At 40.8% G+C, this 19729-nt stretch overlaps 1 protein-coding gene across 7 annotated transcripts in view; it reads left to right on the top strand.

Annotated features, from left to right (window-relative positions):
* LOC145446931 (armadillo repeat-containing protein 8-like) overlaps positions 1-19729 on the top strand; it is a 393366-nt gene that overhangs the window by 249574 nt on the left and 124063 nt on the right. Inside the window, exons 2-17 of one of the 7 annotated variants that reach the window (XM_080325313.1) lie at positions 3047-3222; positions 4334-4554; positions 4616-4696; positions 5471-5655; positions 8895-8981; positions 9763-9827; positions 11048-11243; positions 11307-11356; positions 11758-11961; positions 12004-12091; positions 12490-12533; positions 13572-13721; positions 15988-16095; positions 17769-17847; positions 17916-18005; positions 18903-19000. The exons of 2 other annotated variants lie outside the window; for them this stretch is intronic. In XM_080325313.1, coding sequence (XP_080181439.1) covers positions 3064-3222; positions 4334-4554; positions 4616-4696; positions 5471-5655; positions 8895-8981; positions 9763-9827; positions 11048-11243; positions 11307-11356; positions 11758-11961; positions 12004-12091; positions 12490-12533; positions 13572-13721; positions 15988-16095; positions 17769-17847; positions 17916-18005; positions 18903-19000 — 1905 coding nt within the window. In that variant the 5' untranslated portion in view covers positions 3047-3063. Of the gene's footprint in view, positions 1-3046; positions 3223-4333; positions 4555-4615; positions 4697-5470; positions 5656-8894; positions 8982-9762; positions 9828-11047; positions 11244-11306; positions 11357-11757; positions 12092-12489; positions 12534-13571; positions 13722-15987; positions 16096-17768; positions 17848-17915; positions 18006-18902; positions 19001-19729 lie in introns of all 7 variants that reach the window. 4 more of the 7 variants (XM_080325314.1, XM_080325309.1, XM_080325310.1 and 1 more) reach the window with 4 other exon arrangements.

Genomic DNA, 19729 nt, shown 5'->3' on the forward strand with positions numbered 1-19729 from the left:
AAAGAACGCAATAACTCATTATCATTTCTGGACGTATTAGTTGAAAAGCGCAATACCAACAAATTTGAAACGTCTGTTTTCAGAAAACCGACATTCACAGGCCAATACCTTCGCTGGAATTCATTTAGTCCTCGGCGCAGAAAAATTAACCTCATAGGCACACTCGTGCATAGAGCGTTGATGATATGTTCGGGTAACAAACTGAGTTTAGAACTTGACTACATCCGAAAAATCTTACTTGATAACGGTTACCCTGAACACGTCATCAGCCGCGGCATGGAGAGGAAATTAACGCAATTCAACGCAGAAAAACGAACAGAGCCCACCGCACGAACAATAAAAGATGTTTATATCCATCTACCTTGGATTGGCCCCATTTCCACCCGCTTTGAAAAACAATTGATTTCTGCTGTCGGTAAATGTTACGATACAGTCAAAACCAATGTGATTTTTACAACAACACAACTGCTCCCTTCAACACGCAAAGACGTGCTTCCTGCACTTCAACAAAGTAATGTAGTGTACGAATATAGGTGCCACTGTGATTGTGGCTACGTGGGAAGAACGTCAAGACGTCTGCAGGACCGCATAAACCAACATGTCCCCAGATTTATCAGAACACGTGCGTCACGCGATGTGAAAAGCTCACCCTTAACTCATCCACTTAAGATTGATGCTGATCGATCAAAGGCAATTAATTCTGCCATCGGCAAACATCTGTTGGATAATCCGATTTGTGCGAATAATTATCGAGACGACCGATTTCGAATCGTAGGTCGAGGCCGTTCACAATTCCATTTGTGTGCCTTGGAATCAACTTTTATCAAAATACACCAACCAAAACTCTGTCAACAAAAGGAGTTCGTGTATCACCTAAAAATAGTACATTGAACGCTCTCTCATTCGAAATTTCATGCTGGTGACGTCATATTTTGTGATACGATTGTTGATATACAATGTTCTTTCCAATTCTCTACTAGTTGCTGACGATTACCCCTGACGAGTGTCAGCCGAAAATATTCGGGTTCATTTCAATATGAATATACTATTTAATTGAATACTTGAATGCAAACCGAGAATCTTGGTTAGCTGTTTCATGCGATCATCGAGATATACCATTGGAAATATCATCACCGATCTCGTTATGGAACGCAGACTATAGATTAGCACAGACCGACACCGGCTTTTGCGTGAGATCCGCAATGACGTAGGTAGGCTAAGTATCAGATCAGCGCGCATCTCTACCATACTCGACCTCGAAAACGAAATAACTGCCTCAATCATTGAGTGTCAACTTTAAGACTTGGCACCGCGTTCGATACTAAAATCAAGACATACCGTGTGAAAGCTCATGACAGATCTAGGTATGGAACATCGTTAAAATCAATAGAGACCAACAACGGCTTTTGCGTAAATTTGTTGGCGATAAATGAAGAGTCAGCTCTTACTCGACTTTGGAAACGAAATTACCACCCACATAGTTCAGTGACAAACTTAAAACTTGTTACATCGGTCGATACTAACACTTACCGTGCCAAATGTCATGACCCATCTCGGTATAGAACATCGTCAAAATCAATGGAGACCAATACCGGCTTTTGAGTAAAATCTGTTTGCTGTACTATGTACATGATAGATCAGCACACACTGAACTTCGGAAACGGAATTACTACCATTATCTTTAAGCAGCAAGCCTGAAACTTGGAGCAGTGTTAAATACTACCTTCACGACATATCATACCAAGTTTCAAGAATTATCATGGTGCGAAACACCGTCAAAATCGACCTATACCAGCAAAGGTCGACTCAACGCATATTACGGTAACCGAGTTCAGATATAGATACGATTGTTACATCACACCTTAGGGGCGAGTAGGCATATTTGCCCCGGTTGCTCGGCCATTTTACGAATAGGAGAGAGTAAATCACCGTTTCTTTATTGTGCGCGGCTTTGAGAGAATAGATAGTGAAAGCTTGTTATGAGCGCTACCGGGGCAAGCCCCGGCTAGGCATTCACAAAGCGAAAACACAGAAGAAAATTCGATTTTCGCAGAGACTTCGCTATGTATGGGCGTTTGCAAGCGAAAGCACAAGAAGAACGCGGGTTTCGCTGTGATCTCGGTATATATTGATTGCTGTGCGTCTATAAATGGTTAAATTGTTATTGAACAGAATTTTAGGTGGGGCAATGCCCCAGTTGCCCTATAGGACGAGCCGCCACTGTTTATATGTATGATCATTTCAGGTTCCTGTCTAGTTTCGAGTCCTCTTACTTCCATACTAAATTATGTCAAATATTACCAGACTTTTCGTAGATGCTGGCTCAGTAATTGGAATCCGGAATCGGAGGTCGCAACATTCTGGATGTCGACAAGTATAAATAAATAAACGGAAGTACCTGAGGATTTCTACCCCGCTAGGTGACACTAGTGTATTGTGTATTTAGTAGGTTGAAAATAGCGACAAAATCATTTCGCCAGCATTGCAACACAAGAAAAGAAAACATCTACTGAGCCGCAAACTCGCAATCTCAAACGGTAGAATAGGGCCCCGTCTGTCAAGTACGGCTATGATACGCGATATTGACTGTAAGTGCTGAGAATGTGACAGCAAGGGATTCGACGATACTGAATGGTTTTCGTAAACCAAACCTAGGAAGTGCGGAAGTGGGTCTGTTTCGATTATGTGCGTTGCAAAGCCACCGTTTGCCTCCTTGCGTGCTGATTCAGAAGTTGTCAGACATTTTTTGCTGACCAATAATTTAGTTTAGGCCGTTGAGTGAGTCATTTTTGAACTGGGGTGCGCGAACTAGTTTTAGGGGGTCCCGGAAAGGGCAAATACGTCATCAAGAAATTGCAATTACAGATTATCCCTTTGAAAATGATGTCTTCAGTTTGACTGTAATTACCATGTCGAGTCCTCGGTTATCTTAATTTGAGCAGGACATAGCCTGTAGAGTTAGGCACTTAATATCCTGTGTTGGGTAGATTTTAGTAGCCTGTATACCGTAATACCTTATTGAATGCTTCAAATACCTTATTGGAAGGAAATTATAACGCTAAAATGGTTGTGCTGGAACCTAAAATCGTTGATTTCGTGGTTGTTTTTGAGTCAACGGCCAATATGGTTGCTCACTGGGACACTATAAAGAAGAACTATATACAGCCCGCCTTGGAATATTTCAATGGGAAGGCAGCAACAGCCATGGACTATATGGGGAATGTGAGTGAAAATCTTGTTTCGTTTAGGCCTGCCATCGTAGCAAAAAGTGTAAAATCAAGCTTGCTAGGGCAGAAATATGACAAGCCTATACAACGTCCTATTCCTATGGGGCCCTTTGGATATTGATGATGAATTATATCACTTCACTAGAGATGTGAAATCTCCACAAAATGTGTGAGTGCATTGCGCTGCGGTATATAATATAATGTTATATCCCACTGACGAGTCGATAATCATGTTGAGTTGAAACTAATGCAAATATGCTCACACACTGTACCAAACTATATAAGTTGAAATGGAATGCATATATTTGTAATAAACTGGCTCAAGTCATATAATTAGCATTAAATGCTACCCTGAATTCTGTGCATGAACATTGATGTCAAAAAAATAAATCTTGATAACACTCGTTAATTATTTATGGTTTTTTAGACCTCTGATTCACTGTGACACTAGGTAATAGGGATACCGGTACTGTACTGAAATAGGTCTAGGATACCAGTTGGCGTAGTTAATCTCGTGTTTGTAACAGACGAGATCCATAACCTTGCTGTTTGCTAAGCTAAGGACATCTAATTCTATTTGGAAACTCTGTTTCTCAAATCTGTCTAGAGGTCCTAATTCACTGGATAAAGGGTTGTAACTAAGTCACAATGTTCCGAGTCACGAGTCAATTTGAGTTTTGTAGTTTTGACTCTAGTCAAGTCGAGTCATTTTCAATTCATCACCGAGTCAAGCTCAAGTCAGGTTCAACTACTTCTGTGACTCCAGGGTGATATCGAATATAAGGCCTACTCATTTTTCTCATTCTAAATGTGTTTATTCAAACAGATAAAAGACAGTTTCTAGGCCAATTTTCGAATTAATGGTCCTGATATTCGAACCTCGAGTAAGTGATATAGATTGAGTGCAAGTCGAGACGATACACAAATTGACTCGAGTTGAGTCATTTTCCATTTTTAAGAAAATGACTCGAGTCAAGTCGAGTCAACGAAAAATTGTGACTCTAGTCGAGTCACGACTCCAGTCATTACAACCCTAACTGGATACCTACATTTTGATGACCCTTCGATCTTTAATTATAAATTCAATAATTCGCTTTTAATTACAGAATGGAAATAGTCACTATGGGTACGTTTTGGTTCGATCTGGCGACCCCGGTTTGGAGCCGTTGACAACATCTGCAGTCATCCAAAGTCCGTCTCTGTTCCTCCGCAAACTTGATACTATTGGATTCAGTGGGGGTGGCTCGGAGAAACATTGCCTCGTTGCGGAAGGCTTGGGCCGTGCATTGAAAGTGTTTGATGATATTGCGAGTAAACGGGGCCAAAGGTATGATTTCCAACGTACCTTTACAGTTTATGGGTTATTGATCACGTCATTTTGTATTTAGAGATTCTACAAAAGTCTGTATTTTAGTTTGCAACTCGCCTCCTTATGATTTTCCTTGCCTCGAGACAATTGAGCATTCTGGGTACGTATATTTTTATGTTTCTATGTCTTCAATCTTTAAAGTAAATTCCGCTACTCAAAACTATCATCTACTGGCATATTTGATAAAAGACATACCGGTAATATGAAAGTGGTGTTTTGAAATTAGATCTCAATTACCTAGTATATAGACTTACAGTGTCGATACATTCGAGAAGCCTGAGTGATCCCAAGAAATATTCCGAAATTTATAAATATACCTTGGCTGATGTGATATATTAAAACATAGAAAAGCCGACTTGTGTGTCTTCATTAACCATCTTTAGTACCTTGAAATATTTACAGTATTTTATAGTAATCGGCCTATCATTAGATCCATATTCAAGTTAGAATGATCGTCTGTTGGGAATACCGTAGTAGGCTATAACATAATACTTAGTATTCAGTCACTTTATTTGACTTTCGATATGAAATCTTAAAGAGAGGTATTTAAAATCTAGGCTTTGTGCAAGCAGTTATCTGTTGAAGTTGGTTATTGTCTGTTACTAGTGAGTCCTTGAAATCCTATGACGAAAATTACTACGAATGCAATTTACTCGGAATGGTGTAAACTGCTGTATCATACAGCTTCCTGTCTTCACTTGTAAAAAGTAACAAGCTCAATTACGATCGATCAAGTTTCTGGTATGAAAACGCAACGCTATTGGGACATTGCGTTCCTACACAGAACACTTGCCGAGCTGTGGTGTGGCAGGCTCCTATTTTGAAAGGCATATAAATGATGCCTGTCTTACTCCATTTCGTTCCTTTACCAAAGGAGGACTTACGAAGACATCGCCAGAACGATGAGCAGCAAAAGTATTCACCTCTCCGTCATGTCCTCCCATCACATCAGACAGATGAAAGAGATTTATCGTATTGCGAACCAACCGAAATCAATTATGAATTACGCCCAGGACCAACGACATCTTGTACTCATAAGTGGATTTGATCTCCCTACAGGTAATCAACATTTTAGAAAAAAATCTCATTCATCTTTAGTGAATTAAGGTAGGTTCTAGGTTGGTAGCCGCATTATAGCACAGCGTTTTAAAACATGTTTTTTAGCAATATATGTACCAGTAATAATGGGCTTGATGGCTTATAAATTTGCTGCTGAAAGTTATTAAGTGTGAAACCGATTTGCTTGAGTATGAGATATTAACCCAGCCATTTATAGAACAACCTGTACTTGAACGGGACTTTACAACAGTATTTGCTAATTTGTTAATTGGTTTGCTCGTAAGCGAGGAGAATTACTTCACCCAGCTGGAATAATGTCCACAAGTGAGCATGCGCTATGGAACTTATATTGTAAAATGATGGTCATCTGAATTCACACATAAATTTCTGACATCTTGATATAAGAAACAGCACTAAAATCAACCCACGCTAACTACAACAGCACCACAGCCGAAAGTACAAAGTCCATCCATTCTATTCTCTCGTGCAACAATAATATCCCATAAATTTGCTAGGTTTGCTGCAGCCAAATTATCAATCATACTTATTTAGCTGGTGTCGTGAGCGCCAGATGGTAGGCTACAGCTTGAGATGGGATTTTCGGAAAGTAAACGAGGTGGTTTTTGTTGAAACTGGGTGAATTTGTGTAATGTGTATGCATAGGCGCCGAACGCTAATTTTCCTTAGGCATGCGAGTTCGATGACGTCACAAAGGAATGACGTCATGATCCGACGGAATTGATAATTAGGGAAAATATAGCATCAATTCATGAGGGTTAAGTGCCTGCATAAATGCCGATTATGCAATATCTGCGTGTTAACACACTTGCGCGTATGATAAGCTTGTCAACGAGTCTGGAAGTGCTGTCAATTAGCGAGTCCCTGATCGCTAGCGAACAATTAAATACGCCGCTTATCAACGCGTATTACGTAACCTCGGCGACGATTTGCGCAAGGCAAAATGTCAGAGTTGTTATGGAATCTGTTCTATAATGGCACCGATTTCAGGTTGTTAAAACCTTTCTCGTCTTTTACAACTCAAGCCTTGACAGTTGACACATATCTTCTGATGGTTATGTTTCGGTATTAGCGGGATTCACTTACGCATGCACGGCGCACTCACAATCGCACATGTCTGCGGACATTCGATGTCATTCAGGTCAGCGATGTCGCTCTTTAATTACAATCGCTAACCAACAAACACCTAACGGCATTGTCACCAAGCCATCGAAAGATTGGAGCTATAACGCATGCTAGGCTCGAGAGATGGGAGCCAACGCATGCTCGGCTCTAGACGCGATAGTTGGCCAGCGATGATATCTTTCGTACCAGGCCTGTTGCAGATGCGATTGTGTAGGCAAGCGATAATATCGTGTGCGCCAATGCAGATGCGAATGTGCAGGCAGTGATGGCACCGGGCCTACTGCTGATGTGATTGTTCATCATGCTCAAGCGAGTGAAACTAGGCTTGTAGGAGACGCGATAAAGCAGGCAAGCGACCCAAGCGATGATTGCCGAACGCACGGCAATCAATGACACAATTTCGCGATCATCTCAGCGGGAGATCGTGTCGCGTTACATTGTGCACAGACAAATCTCGTTAATTGGCAACGCGCTTGTAGCTAATTGGCAGCGCGCAACGGGTTACCTCGCTCACATAAGCGGTAGCAGGTAATGTCGTAAACGGAAATACATTGCGATTCGTTCTAAATAACACAATCGGGGATTATGCCGATTCACGCCAAACCGAATTCTAGGCATGCCGCATGCCTAAAAAAATGTCTAGGTATGCCTGGCATGCCTTGCATGCCCAGGTTCGGCGCCTATGCGTGTATGTATATTGGATGCATATTTCGTTTACGATACACTGACATGCAAGAAATGAGAACACATGCTTTGTAGAGACTTGGACAAATGAAATTAGATTAGAATTAGAATCGTAGCTACAAAGGTTTTTCCATTAGAATCAGCCAATAATTAGTAAATTTGCGAAAGCTTGGAAATGGAATCAATTTCAATTTATAAAAAAGCATAGTTCGTTCCCCTAAGCATGACGATGGAAAATGTCTGCACATCAAGCTTGGCTCGTTTCGCACTATACAGGTCTCCTGTAGGATTTTCAGGAAAACCAGTTTATGAATTAACCTGAGAGGGTAGAAACATTTCACAAATTACAGCAAAGAAACATTACCAATCTGATGATGTTGATAAAATGGTTAAAATCATATCCCAACCTTTCTCAATTGGCTGGTCATGGTTTAAAAAATAATACACGCCTTGGGAATTTAGTCGGTTGACATACTGGACATACTATCCACTATGCAGTAATAGCGCACATTAAAATCCATTTCTGATTTCCGCCAATTACCTCCAATAACCAGTTCCTCACCCGTTAAGGCTACATTGTACTTGTTGATCATGGAGACTGTTGGGTTTTCCCCCTCTTCTCATGATTCATACACTGAACTAAGGGGATCAGACGTTTGTTTATGCAAAGTGGCAGCTTGAAGTAGATCGCCAGCCTTTGTGTTGGATATGTTGTGAATTGGGAATAGCGGTAACAAAGACTTACAGAATGTGCTGTGAAAGTTACAATTACACGATGTGTAGCTGTTTTAGAACATTTCATGATCGAGGTTTGAAATGAGGAAGTGAAAAGAAAATTTAGGTTGATCTGTTACCTGGGTATGTACCTTATCCGTCATGATAAAACAATGCGCTGTGCGCCAGAGAAAAATATAATTGTGCAACAGTTAGATTGATTGACGATATCTTCACTGTCTCGCTGTGGTAGGCGCAATGGCGAAAATTCAGAGTATAATATAATATAATATATTATAGTAGTTACAATGTGCGAGGCTTCTGTGTTGAGGCGCTCACTGGAATTTTTGTTGTTATTCCTTATATTCTCGCTAAACAAAGCTTGGAACTTGCTTCAATATTTCTTTGAATTTAGCTTGCATTCCTTTAGCTGCAGGCTATTCGGGAATTTTATGAGGCCTAACCAGACGAGATATTTTTTGAATCGATGATTAGGATGCGTTAATCGGTATGGGAAGGTCAAGGACAATTCAGAGTCGAGTAATATATTGTCTGGACTTGCGATACGAGATGAAGTTCATATTTAGTCACTGAAGGGTGCAATGTTTTTAGTTATCAGATCTATTGTACTTTGATTGCGTGTATAATAATGAGAGTGCCGCGTGATCCACACTGGAATCTATCTGGTTCAAATTCAGAGCAATCGCCAGTCAAGGTGGAGCCTAATGACGAGAAGAAGCCGGAAGTTATCCGACCGTTGAATGTTGTAACGTCTTCAGTTTCTAGTGAGTGCATTCTTTATTGGACAATCGTAATATCATGTTTCCTGTGAAGTTTTAACAGCAAATTCGCAGTAGATTGAAATTATGGAAACAAGTATGGCGTGTAAATAGATTTTGGGGCACTGTTGAACTATTCGTAGTTATGTTAAATCATGTTGCCTCTAGAGTAATAGAACTTTTTAAGTACTTACTGCGTTTACTCTTACAACAACATGTTTTGTGTTTTTTTCTCATGTGAAGAACTTGTGTCTTTGTGGTATGCTGTTGAAACTGCGTTGTTTCCTCTGGTAGATTTTTGTAACCTATATCAAGATTAACGCAGCCTGACAATGACTTTTAAAAATTTACCGAATTTGGTCTCTTTTGCCATCCTTAGATTCATAGTCGTTATGGACTCGATAGCATCCTGTATTAACATAAAATATATTCCGTTTGTTGGAATTGCAGCAAGTAAATAGCCTGTAAAAAGCCATCTTGTAATAATCTAAGTGCTTAAATCTTGTGACGTACCAGAGGAAATCTTGCATTTACAACCCATGACACGTGAGTCATTGATTGTGTAGGCGTTAATCGTGCGCGTTTTTTTGCTGCAAGCACGTTGCCGGTGCAGGCAATCATTCTGGAATTGCAGCAGCACAAACGCTACCTATTAGTTAGGAATTTGGAGCATCTAATTTCTTTCGAGTGTGTGAATATCGTGCTTTAAATGACAGTAGTGACTATTAGCAATTTAGCGTCAACCATATGTTGCGAGGACACTAATCTTTTATTGACTGCTCTTCAGGTCCTGCCTCGCAGGCGTCAAATCCAGTCTCTACATTCAACAATCCACAGCCGCCGCCACAATCTGTAAGTGATCCTAATTTTCGGTTGTAATGTAAATCATTGTAGGGGCATAAACCTCGCGTGTGCCACCTCGAGGTCCAAACCATCAAATTAACAGAAAACTCAGCTTTAATCGAAATATATATAGACCTAGGAATATTAATAGGTCAGACCTGGAATTTCGAAGCAAATGCGACCCACAAGCTAATCCATCCCTGATTATTATTAATAATCCACACTACCAAGGCATAATTAATGTCTTGGTTGCTATTGTTCCGTCTCCACAAACTGATCAAGCTTTTCCAAATGAGATTATAATTCGAATTACTGAATTTGCGAAAACTTGGAAATTCATTCATATTAGCATGACATATAACAAATTAGATTAGAATTGGAGCAAAGAAACATTGAACTAATTAGATGACCATCGTTTCGCTCCGATTAGTGTAAAATCTAGTGTCCCGAGTATGCTAGTTATTGGGTGCAACTGAGCCAAATGACGCTTCAAATATTCTTCTATGCATTCGTCGAAGATATTCCTTGCATTAGAGATAATTACTAGGGCAAGTTTTTGTTACAGTCAAATCCGTCGAAAGTTGCATTTATTTATCACAAAAGTTGCACTAAAAGACCATCTTTTTGGTCGGTTGACTAAGATAAAAATTAAAACCCAGTTCCACTCCCGGAATACAGTTTTCGATCCACATCCTTCGTTGGTTGACTAAAAAAAAGGTCAACTTTCCGGCTCAGCTCCCGAAATACCCGTTAGTAGAACGTTACTTCAGTGCTGATTTACGGTGTTTCAGTCGACTAATCAAGCGATCTATTTACATATACTGCCAAATGTTTCCAGTAAAAAGTTGGTTGCATGGAAAATCGAAAAAACTTGCAAAATGTTTCATGAAAAATCGAAAAAGTTGCATGAAAAACAATGGACAAAAGTTGCAAAAAGATGCAACATAAGATTCCTTCAAACAGCTTAAAACACCAATCTACATAACTTCTGACTATTTAGGAAGCTGCCGTAAGCTGTAAAAAAAAGTTGCAAAAGTCACAAAAACTTGCCCTAATAATTACGTTACCTATTTGTGAAAAGTGTGATTATGCTTGAAAAGAAATGCATTACTGGCTTTACTGCGGACCACCCAAAATGACTTCGCGTACCACGGGTTGGGAACCACTGTTTTCGTTAACGCAGAAATATGAATTATGCCTCATAAAATTATGCAAATATTCTCTTCCAGCACCCCTACCAGGTGAATCCCGTCAGCGCTCCGACCACGACGCTTAGCCAATCGAGTTTCCCAGTGCCGGCCAGCAATCAGAAAATGACCGCGAATAATCAGGGCGGCCCGCAACTATTGAACACAGTTACCGGGGCTAATCTTTTTTCACACCCGAGCGTCACAAACACGCCAGTGTCCATCATGAATTCTAACGGTATGTTACGAGGGATTTTGTGATTACGGGTCGTTTTGCTTCACGTTTTAGTATCACTTTCAGAACCAGCACCAAACAACCATTCCATCAACCAGCCGCGGAATATGAATATGGTAACTATTAATTTTTTCTTTTATTACTAGCCTTAAATAGTTAATTTGTTAAAATAACGGCAATAAGCAATCAAAACGTAGTAATTTTCGGGTTATATTGTGTTGTAGGCTAACTTTGTGTTAAACAAGATATTGATATCGAAATAAAACCTAATATTTTCGGCTGACACTCGTCAGGAGTAATCGTCAGCAACTAGTAGAGAATTTAAAAATACACAGTATATCAACAATCGTATCACTACACATGTGTCTGTTTACCACCTTGAATATGGTGAATATATTGATTATCCATTTATTACTGGTACCTCAAAATATGTGTGTGTTGCGCACCTTGTTGTGTTGTGTTTTTCCGCCTTGTTGCTTTTATCTAATTTCAGTGTCCGCTGGTCTCTTTTCTGCAGCCCTCGATGAACCAACAACAACAGCCGATAAGCCTGTCGCAGCCAATGAACCAGCCAACGCAGCAGCAGATTAACCAGTCACAAATGAACTCGACCCCGCAAATGGGCCAGCCGACCCAACAAATGGGCCAGCCGACCCAACAAATGGGCCAGCCGACCCAACAAATGGGCCAGCCGACCCAACAAATGGGCCAGCCGACCCAACAAATGGGCCAACAGACCCAACAAATGGGCCAACAGACCCCGCAAATGGGCCAACAGACCCAACAAATGGGCCAACCGACCAATCCTCAGTACCAGACGTACCCTCAGCAGCCTCAACGTGAGTCTCAAGGTGTTTGCATCGCTATTCCATTTAACAAATTTGCAGTTGACGGCATGTCTATAATGAATTTGAGCATTGTCTACCTACGATGACCGTTGAACCCCAAAGGGCCGATTATTATTCTGTATGTATCAAATTATGTTTTGATTCAAGAAACGAACAGCTCAGTCCAGATGACATCTTTAATTGTGTTGCAGCTCTACCCGCTGTTTATCAAAAACTGTTTCACTAACGTACCTCATTTGTGTCTCGGCATCAAATTTAATCGAGTGGGCTTTTCGATGTTTTAATTTACGTTGATGGGAAATTCTGTTTCATTTTATCGGCTATGTGTGTGGGAAATGCGCAGTAGACGCTTACGCTGGTTATTGTGGACAGGATTCGTGACTTAATCCTTTTATTTTCAGCGTCCCAGAGACCGGTATGGGTTGGAATGCTCGAGTGGACTGAGGTTAGAGAGGTTGATTTTTATTAATTCGTTTATTAGGGCTGTTCAATAATAACATGTTCTTTTCAAATTTGACTGGCTACTTGACAAAATTGTTAGGCTGCCTGAAAAAACGCTGCTCACCAATTTTGGGTCAATTCCAATCTATAGAAGCATTGCTATGAGAGAAAAAAGAAAATTTTTCAGATTTTACCCCATGAAATTTCAGGCTGTCTCAAAAAGGCGATTCACAACCAATACAAGCAAAGTTATTGATGTTCAACATTTAGGATTTCAATTCATAGCATTTGCGGGGGGTGGATCTATAATAAATGATAAGTTGTTTCGGCCGAGAGGACATATGCTTTTAGCAGTTGATCGGATATGGCTGTTTTCGGAATGGCAGGGTTGCATTTAACACGTAATGACGAATGATGCTGAATATAACTGGAATTTTCCGAAATACATTAGGTTGCTGTCACACGCGGGGTTGTTCCTCCCAAATTGACGCCAGCATCCAAGAACTGTTATATTTTCTGAAATCTGATGTAGAGTTGCACACCAGAGTTGGCTCGGTTGCGACTAGTCGATGTGAACGCGCAGAATTGAGGTTATTGCAGTTGCAACTTGTGACAAACAACCGGGCGGTATAAATCACAGAATTATTAATGAATAACTTCGCTTCTGCGAGTTAGGGTTGCATCAAATTTATTTCGCTTCGTTCCTGTAGACACCCTGATGGTTTTGTGGGGTTGACAGTGAAATTTGATAAGTTTTTGAAAAAAATCTCAATTATAAATTCAAAATTTTTGGACTCATGTGTGTTCACAGCTACCAGTTGAAATCGAGCCAAATGTTGTGTACAGCTTTTTTTCAGGTAACATTACAATTTAATCAGTTACTCCCCGGAATCCAAAAAGAAGAGATACTTTTTGAACAACTCTAATATCTGTTATGCTCTTGTGACGATGCAATCACCACTCCTTTTTGGTTGTCGTTTTATGACGGGGTCGCTGTGCAACAGAAAACAAAGTCTCATCCTGCCTGTTCGTCTCGTTTCAGAAAAGGGCCGTCGCGACTGGCGAGGAACGCACCGTGCATCGGTTGAATTGCGAAATGGTGTTGTCCCACGCAAACGTGTCGGAAGACGGCATGTTGGCCAATTACTGGCCAAAGTCGTTGAATATGCAGCTTGTGCCCAGGATTATTTTGGTGAGTTTGAGGCTTCCACAGTGGAGAATAGTATCGAAACTGTTATTGTCGTTGATAAATGACATCTTGGGGGCAAGGAGCGTAAAATTTTAGTACTTGAAAACAATCATCTCTCTCGACTCGAATTGTTAGAATTAACACTTGATTCAGATTTGTGTACCGTAATTTTCCGTTATCATGCCCAAAATTTTCCCGTTTTTTTTTCCTGAAATCGGGGGTGCGTGTTATGCATGGGTACGACAAGCCCTGAAAAAAATCACCTTCGAAATGAAACATGAAATCACGCCTTTCTTCATGGTTGTTTTAGTCGTGCATCACATTCAACCATGATGCCCCGTAATTCGTATTATCAGTGTTACGTGCCGCCAATTAGCGAGAAGCGTGTTGCCAATTAGCGTCTGCGCTGCACAACAGCAAGAGATCTCCTGCCGAGTTGGTTTGGCGTTTGTACGTAACCTGAAGTAGGTCATTGATTGCTGCATCAACGACAGGCCTGAACAGTCGCATATACAACACGCCACATGCGCGAGATGTAATCGCTGGCCTAAACACTATAATCGCATTTCGCATCTCCAACAGGCCCGGTGAGCACGACATAACCGTTGGCCTGAGCGATCGCATCTGTAATAGGCCTCGTGCGCAAGATATCGCTGGCCTTGAACTGTCGCGTCGCGGGCCTCGCAGGCTTTGGCTGCTATCTACTATCGTTCAGAGACGATGCCTTCAAGTGTATAATGATTAGCGATGGTTATGTCATGGTTGTTCAACGGTGACATCGCAAAACAGAATGACGTCGAATACTGAATACTATACATGGGCACAGGCTTTTTCCCGGAATTTACACGCCATTTTAAGGGTGCATATTATACATAGGGGCGTACTATATTTGGAAAATGACGGTAGGCCTACTGCGCAAGCCACCGGGTGGGATTGACTCGCTGGGTACAGACTTGTTTGGTATCTCAATGCAAACAGTATTCATCCGGATCAACACCTGGTCATATTTACGTAACTCGATGGAGATTCTCGGTACGGGGTCTGCGTGTGTAAATAGATTCGCTGAAAAAGCTTGATTTTTTCGAAATCATTCCGTGTCATGATGACGCCGTAAGGGTATAAAAGACATAGCAAGTTCAAATATGTACCTATTACCCTCAACGGAGAATATATCGGCGGTTTCACGTGTCAGTAAAGCAGGGTTGTAACCAAGCCGCAGGGTTCCGAGTCACAAGTCAATCCCACTTTTATAGTTTTGACATGAGTCAAGTCGAGTCGTTTTCAATTCACCAACGAATAAAGTCTGAGTCAGCTGGTGGCGCGGTAGTTCCCAAACCCTTTCGGCTTGCGGCACACTAGAAAATTTATAAAACTCTCGCAGCACACTGGCGCCAAGAAAAGATGCTTTAAAAAAGATCAATGTTATTTTATCACACGAACATATGCAATAGAAAGGAGGTTGAATTGTTCTCAAACTTACCCGCATTTTGTCATTAGTTCCAAGCAGTGTCTCTCGTTTACGGCTTTTAATTTCATTCTAAAAGGAAAAGCCATGTCCTGTCCAGCTAGCCATGAAGACTCAAATTTAAACACAATATCGTTTTTTGTTTTTTGCATTGACTATGGAGTAGGATTTGCCAGCAGACAGCTGAATATGCTCCAATTTTTATTTTTTAAAAAGCTTTGAATTTGAAATGGACAGTTTTGTAAAACAATGATCTGCTCTTCTGCGGAAAGATTGCTCGATTTAATAGGATGCAATAACTGATTTCACGCTCGCTTGTGCTTATTTATCAGCTATTGAAGGAGTTATAGCGTCCGTATGCCGCATATGCTAGTTATCGGGCCTTTCTCAAGATATTTATCAAGTTCGTTTTCAAAACTACGAAAATGTCCGCGGCATACGCTTTGGAATCACTTTAGTAGTGGGTCGGGTCTGCGTCATAGTGTTTTTATGTTCAGTTTTCAGTTCAATCCGCTTCTTCCAATTATTTCAACTCTACTAAGGTGATATGAATAACTTGCATTTATGATGTAGTAATTTTCCTCGATCTCCACAGTTTCTCGCCCTATTTTCCAAGTATCAGGACTGACGGACGAAATACCGATAATGTGGTGACTTTACTATTCTTCGAAGCTACAATGAAATGTCTGTCTTCGCCGTCCTCGTCACACGACTTGGCTCGAGTCGAGTCATTTTACGCATTTGAAAAAGTGATACCCGTGTGCATTGATTGTACGTCAATCCACGGTGTAATTTTTGTTTCAGTCCGACGGACGGGTCAAGAGTTTTCTGAGGCAAATGCCGATCGTTAACATCAAGTTATCGCCGCACGATCAAAGCCTTCAACTTTGCAAGCTCATGACACAGAGATGGGTGTGTGTGTCTTATGCTCGATTTACGTGTCAGGCAGAGAAGTAGGTTTGGTCCGAACTGATAAACTGACCGGGGCAAGATCTGCCAGTCGGGAGACGCTGATTTGTAGATGCACTTTCGATTTGGTCCTCTCGTTAGTCGGCTATAAGTGGATGTGTAGCATCTGCCATAACATGTGCATTAGGTCTGGTCAGATTCATGGTAGGAGTGCAGACGCAAGAGTTTTAAGATTATAGTCCAAACATTTAGTCCAAAAATTGTCTGGAAGAACAACGGTTAACAATTTTCGCCCACTACCAACCGGTAAAATCGAAGGTATTGCAGTTGACTATCGGTGATCCCAGAATTAATAGTGAAAAATTTGAATAACTTCGCTTTTACGGGTTGGAATTGTGTCTACGGGTTGGAATTGTGTCAAATTTGTTTTGCATCGTTTTTGTGGACAACTCAACTATTTCATGGGGTTAACAGTAAAATTTCAAAATTATTATTCAACTTGTTTTAACATAAATTCAACTCCTGTCGTTCACATCTACCTGTTGGAATCGAGCCAAATTTGGTGTGCGGCGTTTTTCAAGCAACCAGACAATGCAATCAGTAAATCCCCGGAATCCAAAATGTTGTTTTTGAACAACCCTACTTGAGCCCCTATGAATATGATCAACTTCGGAGATTGTTATGTCCAAGTGATCTAAAACCAGAGGTGGTCAAAGTAATCAAGAAAGCTACTCAAGTAGAAGTAGCGACAAAAGAATCTACTCAAGTACGAGTAGAAGTACTTCTTCCATGAGCAACCTAAAACTACTTGAAGTAGAAGTAGGATTGAGTGACTTTAAATCTACTCAAGTAAGTAAGTAGTTTTGAAAACAGTGTTAATTCGTTCGCATGGACTGTCAAAAGGTGCAGAGAGCTTGATTCCCATTGATGCATACCAGGAGGTATCAATTTTCGACGGAATAAGCGTTCTTTCGCATCATGGGATGCAAATTATAATATTGATATGAAAATGTGATACTAACCCATCGATTACTAGAAGATCCCTTTTTCGAGAATATCATGGCATGGCGCCCTACCCCATATGATAAGGCCCCAAGTTTAGGCGAAGAGCAATACGGAGAAGTTGTGTTGGATGCGGTTTCAACATTTTGCTTGATTAGTATACATTAATAACAAATATTGTGGATCGTAAAAGTTATATTTAGTGTAGCTTCATTTTCGGAAAATATCACGCTTGTTTTTATGTTTCAGCACGTATGTTCTGCAGTCAAAATAACTGAAAGTAATTAGAACTCAAAGTATGATGGGGGATTAAACTACTTCTACTTGACAAACTGAAAATATCAAAAAGTAAGTAAGTAGATCACAAAAAATATGAAGTAGAAGTAGACAAAATCAGGTCTACTTGAGTAAGTACCAGAAGTAGAGGAAAACTACTTGACTACTTCCGAAAAGTAGAAGTATTTCGTTACTGACCACCTCTGTTTAAAACCACAACTACTTCTAGCCATTCTTTCCATGAAATGACTCTACGAGTTACAGAACTTCAATATATAACTGAATAGCATATTCGTATCGAAATGGACCCGAATATTTTCTGCTGACACTCATTAATGGCTAGTAGCGAATTGAATTGAACTTGGTATGTCAACGGTCGTATCACTCTTTCCCTTCAGATGGGCGTGATCAACATTCCCGTTCAGAACGGGATGCAGCCTCCGGAATCGCGGGTCATCCTGGTCATTCACAGTACGAGTCGGTCCTGTTGCGGTTTTTCGTCTATCTGCGTTTTAACACTGTCGCGTTGCCCTTTTTCCTCGCAGAGAACGGCGGTCAGATGGTGGGCCTGGTGTCGCGAGAATCGCAGCAGCTTATCGGCGCGATCAAGCAGTCGATAAAGATGCGCAACACGAGTGAGTGTCGCTAATCGTTTTCCGACGCGATTGTCACATTGTCTAAAACAGTGGTTCTCAACCGGGAGGGGGGGGCGCGAGAAATTGACAAAGTCAGTATAAATTCTGAGATAATGATTGTTGAAGATGAAACATATTTCGTATTAAAGAAAGCTTGCCAAATACAAACTCCAGCAGTTGCGCTGAACGGAGTATAGGCTGATGTCAACTTCAGTTGCGCAAATTTTTGATTTTCTTTGAATATTTAGAGCAATTCCCACGTGTAAGTCATTCGTTACTTCATAGCTTTGGCAGTAGCCTAAAGCTCGGTGCGCTGAGTAGCTGCCTAAGACAGACTTGGATGCAATATAGGATGTCCGGTTTCGCCCTCAATTTGGCTGCCCTAAATCAACAATTCAATTCCAAAACTGATCAAATTTAGCATGGCGGGGCAGAACGACGCCGTACTCTGTGCAGTCACTACCAGCATTAGGATTAGTCTCAGTGCAACATGCCTTGGAATAAATTGATGTCCTGTTCAATGTTTTTTGCTATCTTCAAACACGTTTGGGGGATATTTGTCAGAAATGTAAAAGACACAACAACTGGAACGCGGATTCAAACTTGGCGTAAGATACACCATATGTATACTATTAGATGATGTGCTCTTTTTGACATGACGATAAGTGCAGGAGGGCACAATTTTTTTGATCATCGCATGTGTCAAAAAGGTTGAGAACCGCTGGTCTAAAAGAACGATATTGATTCACAAAAATAACCTGGACGGTGGGTAATCCCAGAAATATTTATATAAAACTCAAATGATTACGCATCCGTGGGTTGGAATCTCGTCAAATTTGTTTCGCTTCCTGCGCGAACTTGCAATTGCCTGGTGAGACTAACGCAATCTTTTTGCAGCTTCAGTTTCCGCTCAGCAACCCCAACAGCCCGCCGGGCACGAGGCTGTCTACACGCCAGACAGAAGAGTGCAGCCTAATGTGATCAACCCAATTAGGGTGAGACGATTTTGCTGTTCTAATGGGAGGCATTTCAACCTTGAATATGCGTGAATTTATGTTTTTCCCACTCTTTGATAATGAAGAGCTTCTTGTAGGTACAGTTCTTCAGTATACAATTGAATAGTGTATTCATATTGAAATGAACCTGAATATTTTCGGCTGACATTCGTCATTGATCGTCAGCAACTAGTAGAGAATTGGAAAGAACATTGTACGGTATATCAACATTTTCTTATCACAAAATATGACGTCACCGGCATGAAAATTTGAATAATCGAGGTAGACATATAGCTCAAACTAAATGTACTATAGTAGGCTTACATTGTGCTGATTTTGGTTTGATGATAACACAATTTCGTAGCGGCCCGCATGAATTCAATATCGATATATATTAGGCCATACAGCTTAGCAACCACGTTTTAAAATTCACGTCAATACAACGCTGTGCTGTCTAACATAGGCGATGGACATAGTTACCACAAAAGAAGTAATATTTTATCAACGGAATACAAATGCAACAAAAATCATGATCATCAAATTCAGTTTATTCTGACCACTGAGCTGTGAAAGATACCTGGGAACACTTTTCAGCGACTAAGGTATCGGGGCTAGCGAGAGACGTAACTAGCTGAAAGACCATCTCGTAAAGCTTGATTTTGTGGCGAAGCCCTAAGCCGTTTTCTAAGAGTCTATCAGTCTTGGCAGTGTTTGGGCCATTGCACGTCA

Source organism: Botryllus schlosseri, chromosome 9 (genome assembly GCF_051294905.1).
Source record: "Botryllus schlosseri isolate E-star chromosome 9, Bs_hap1, whole genome shotgun sequence".
Taxonomy (NCBI): Eukaryota; Metazoa; Chordata; class Ascidiacea; order Stolidobranchia; family Styelidae; genus Botryllus; species Botryllus schlosseri.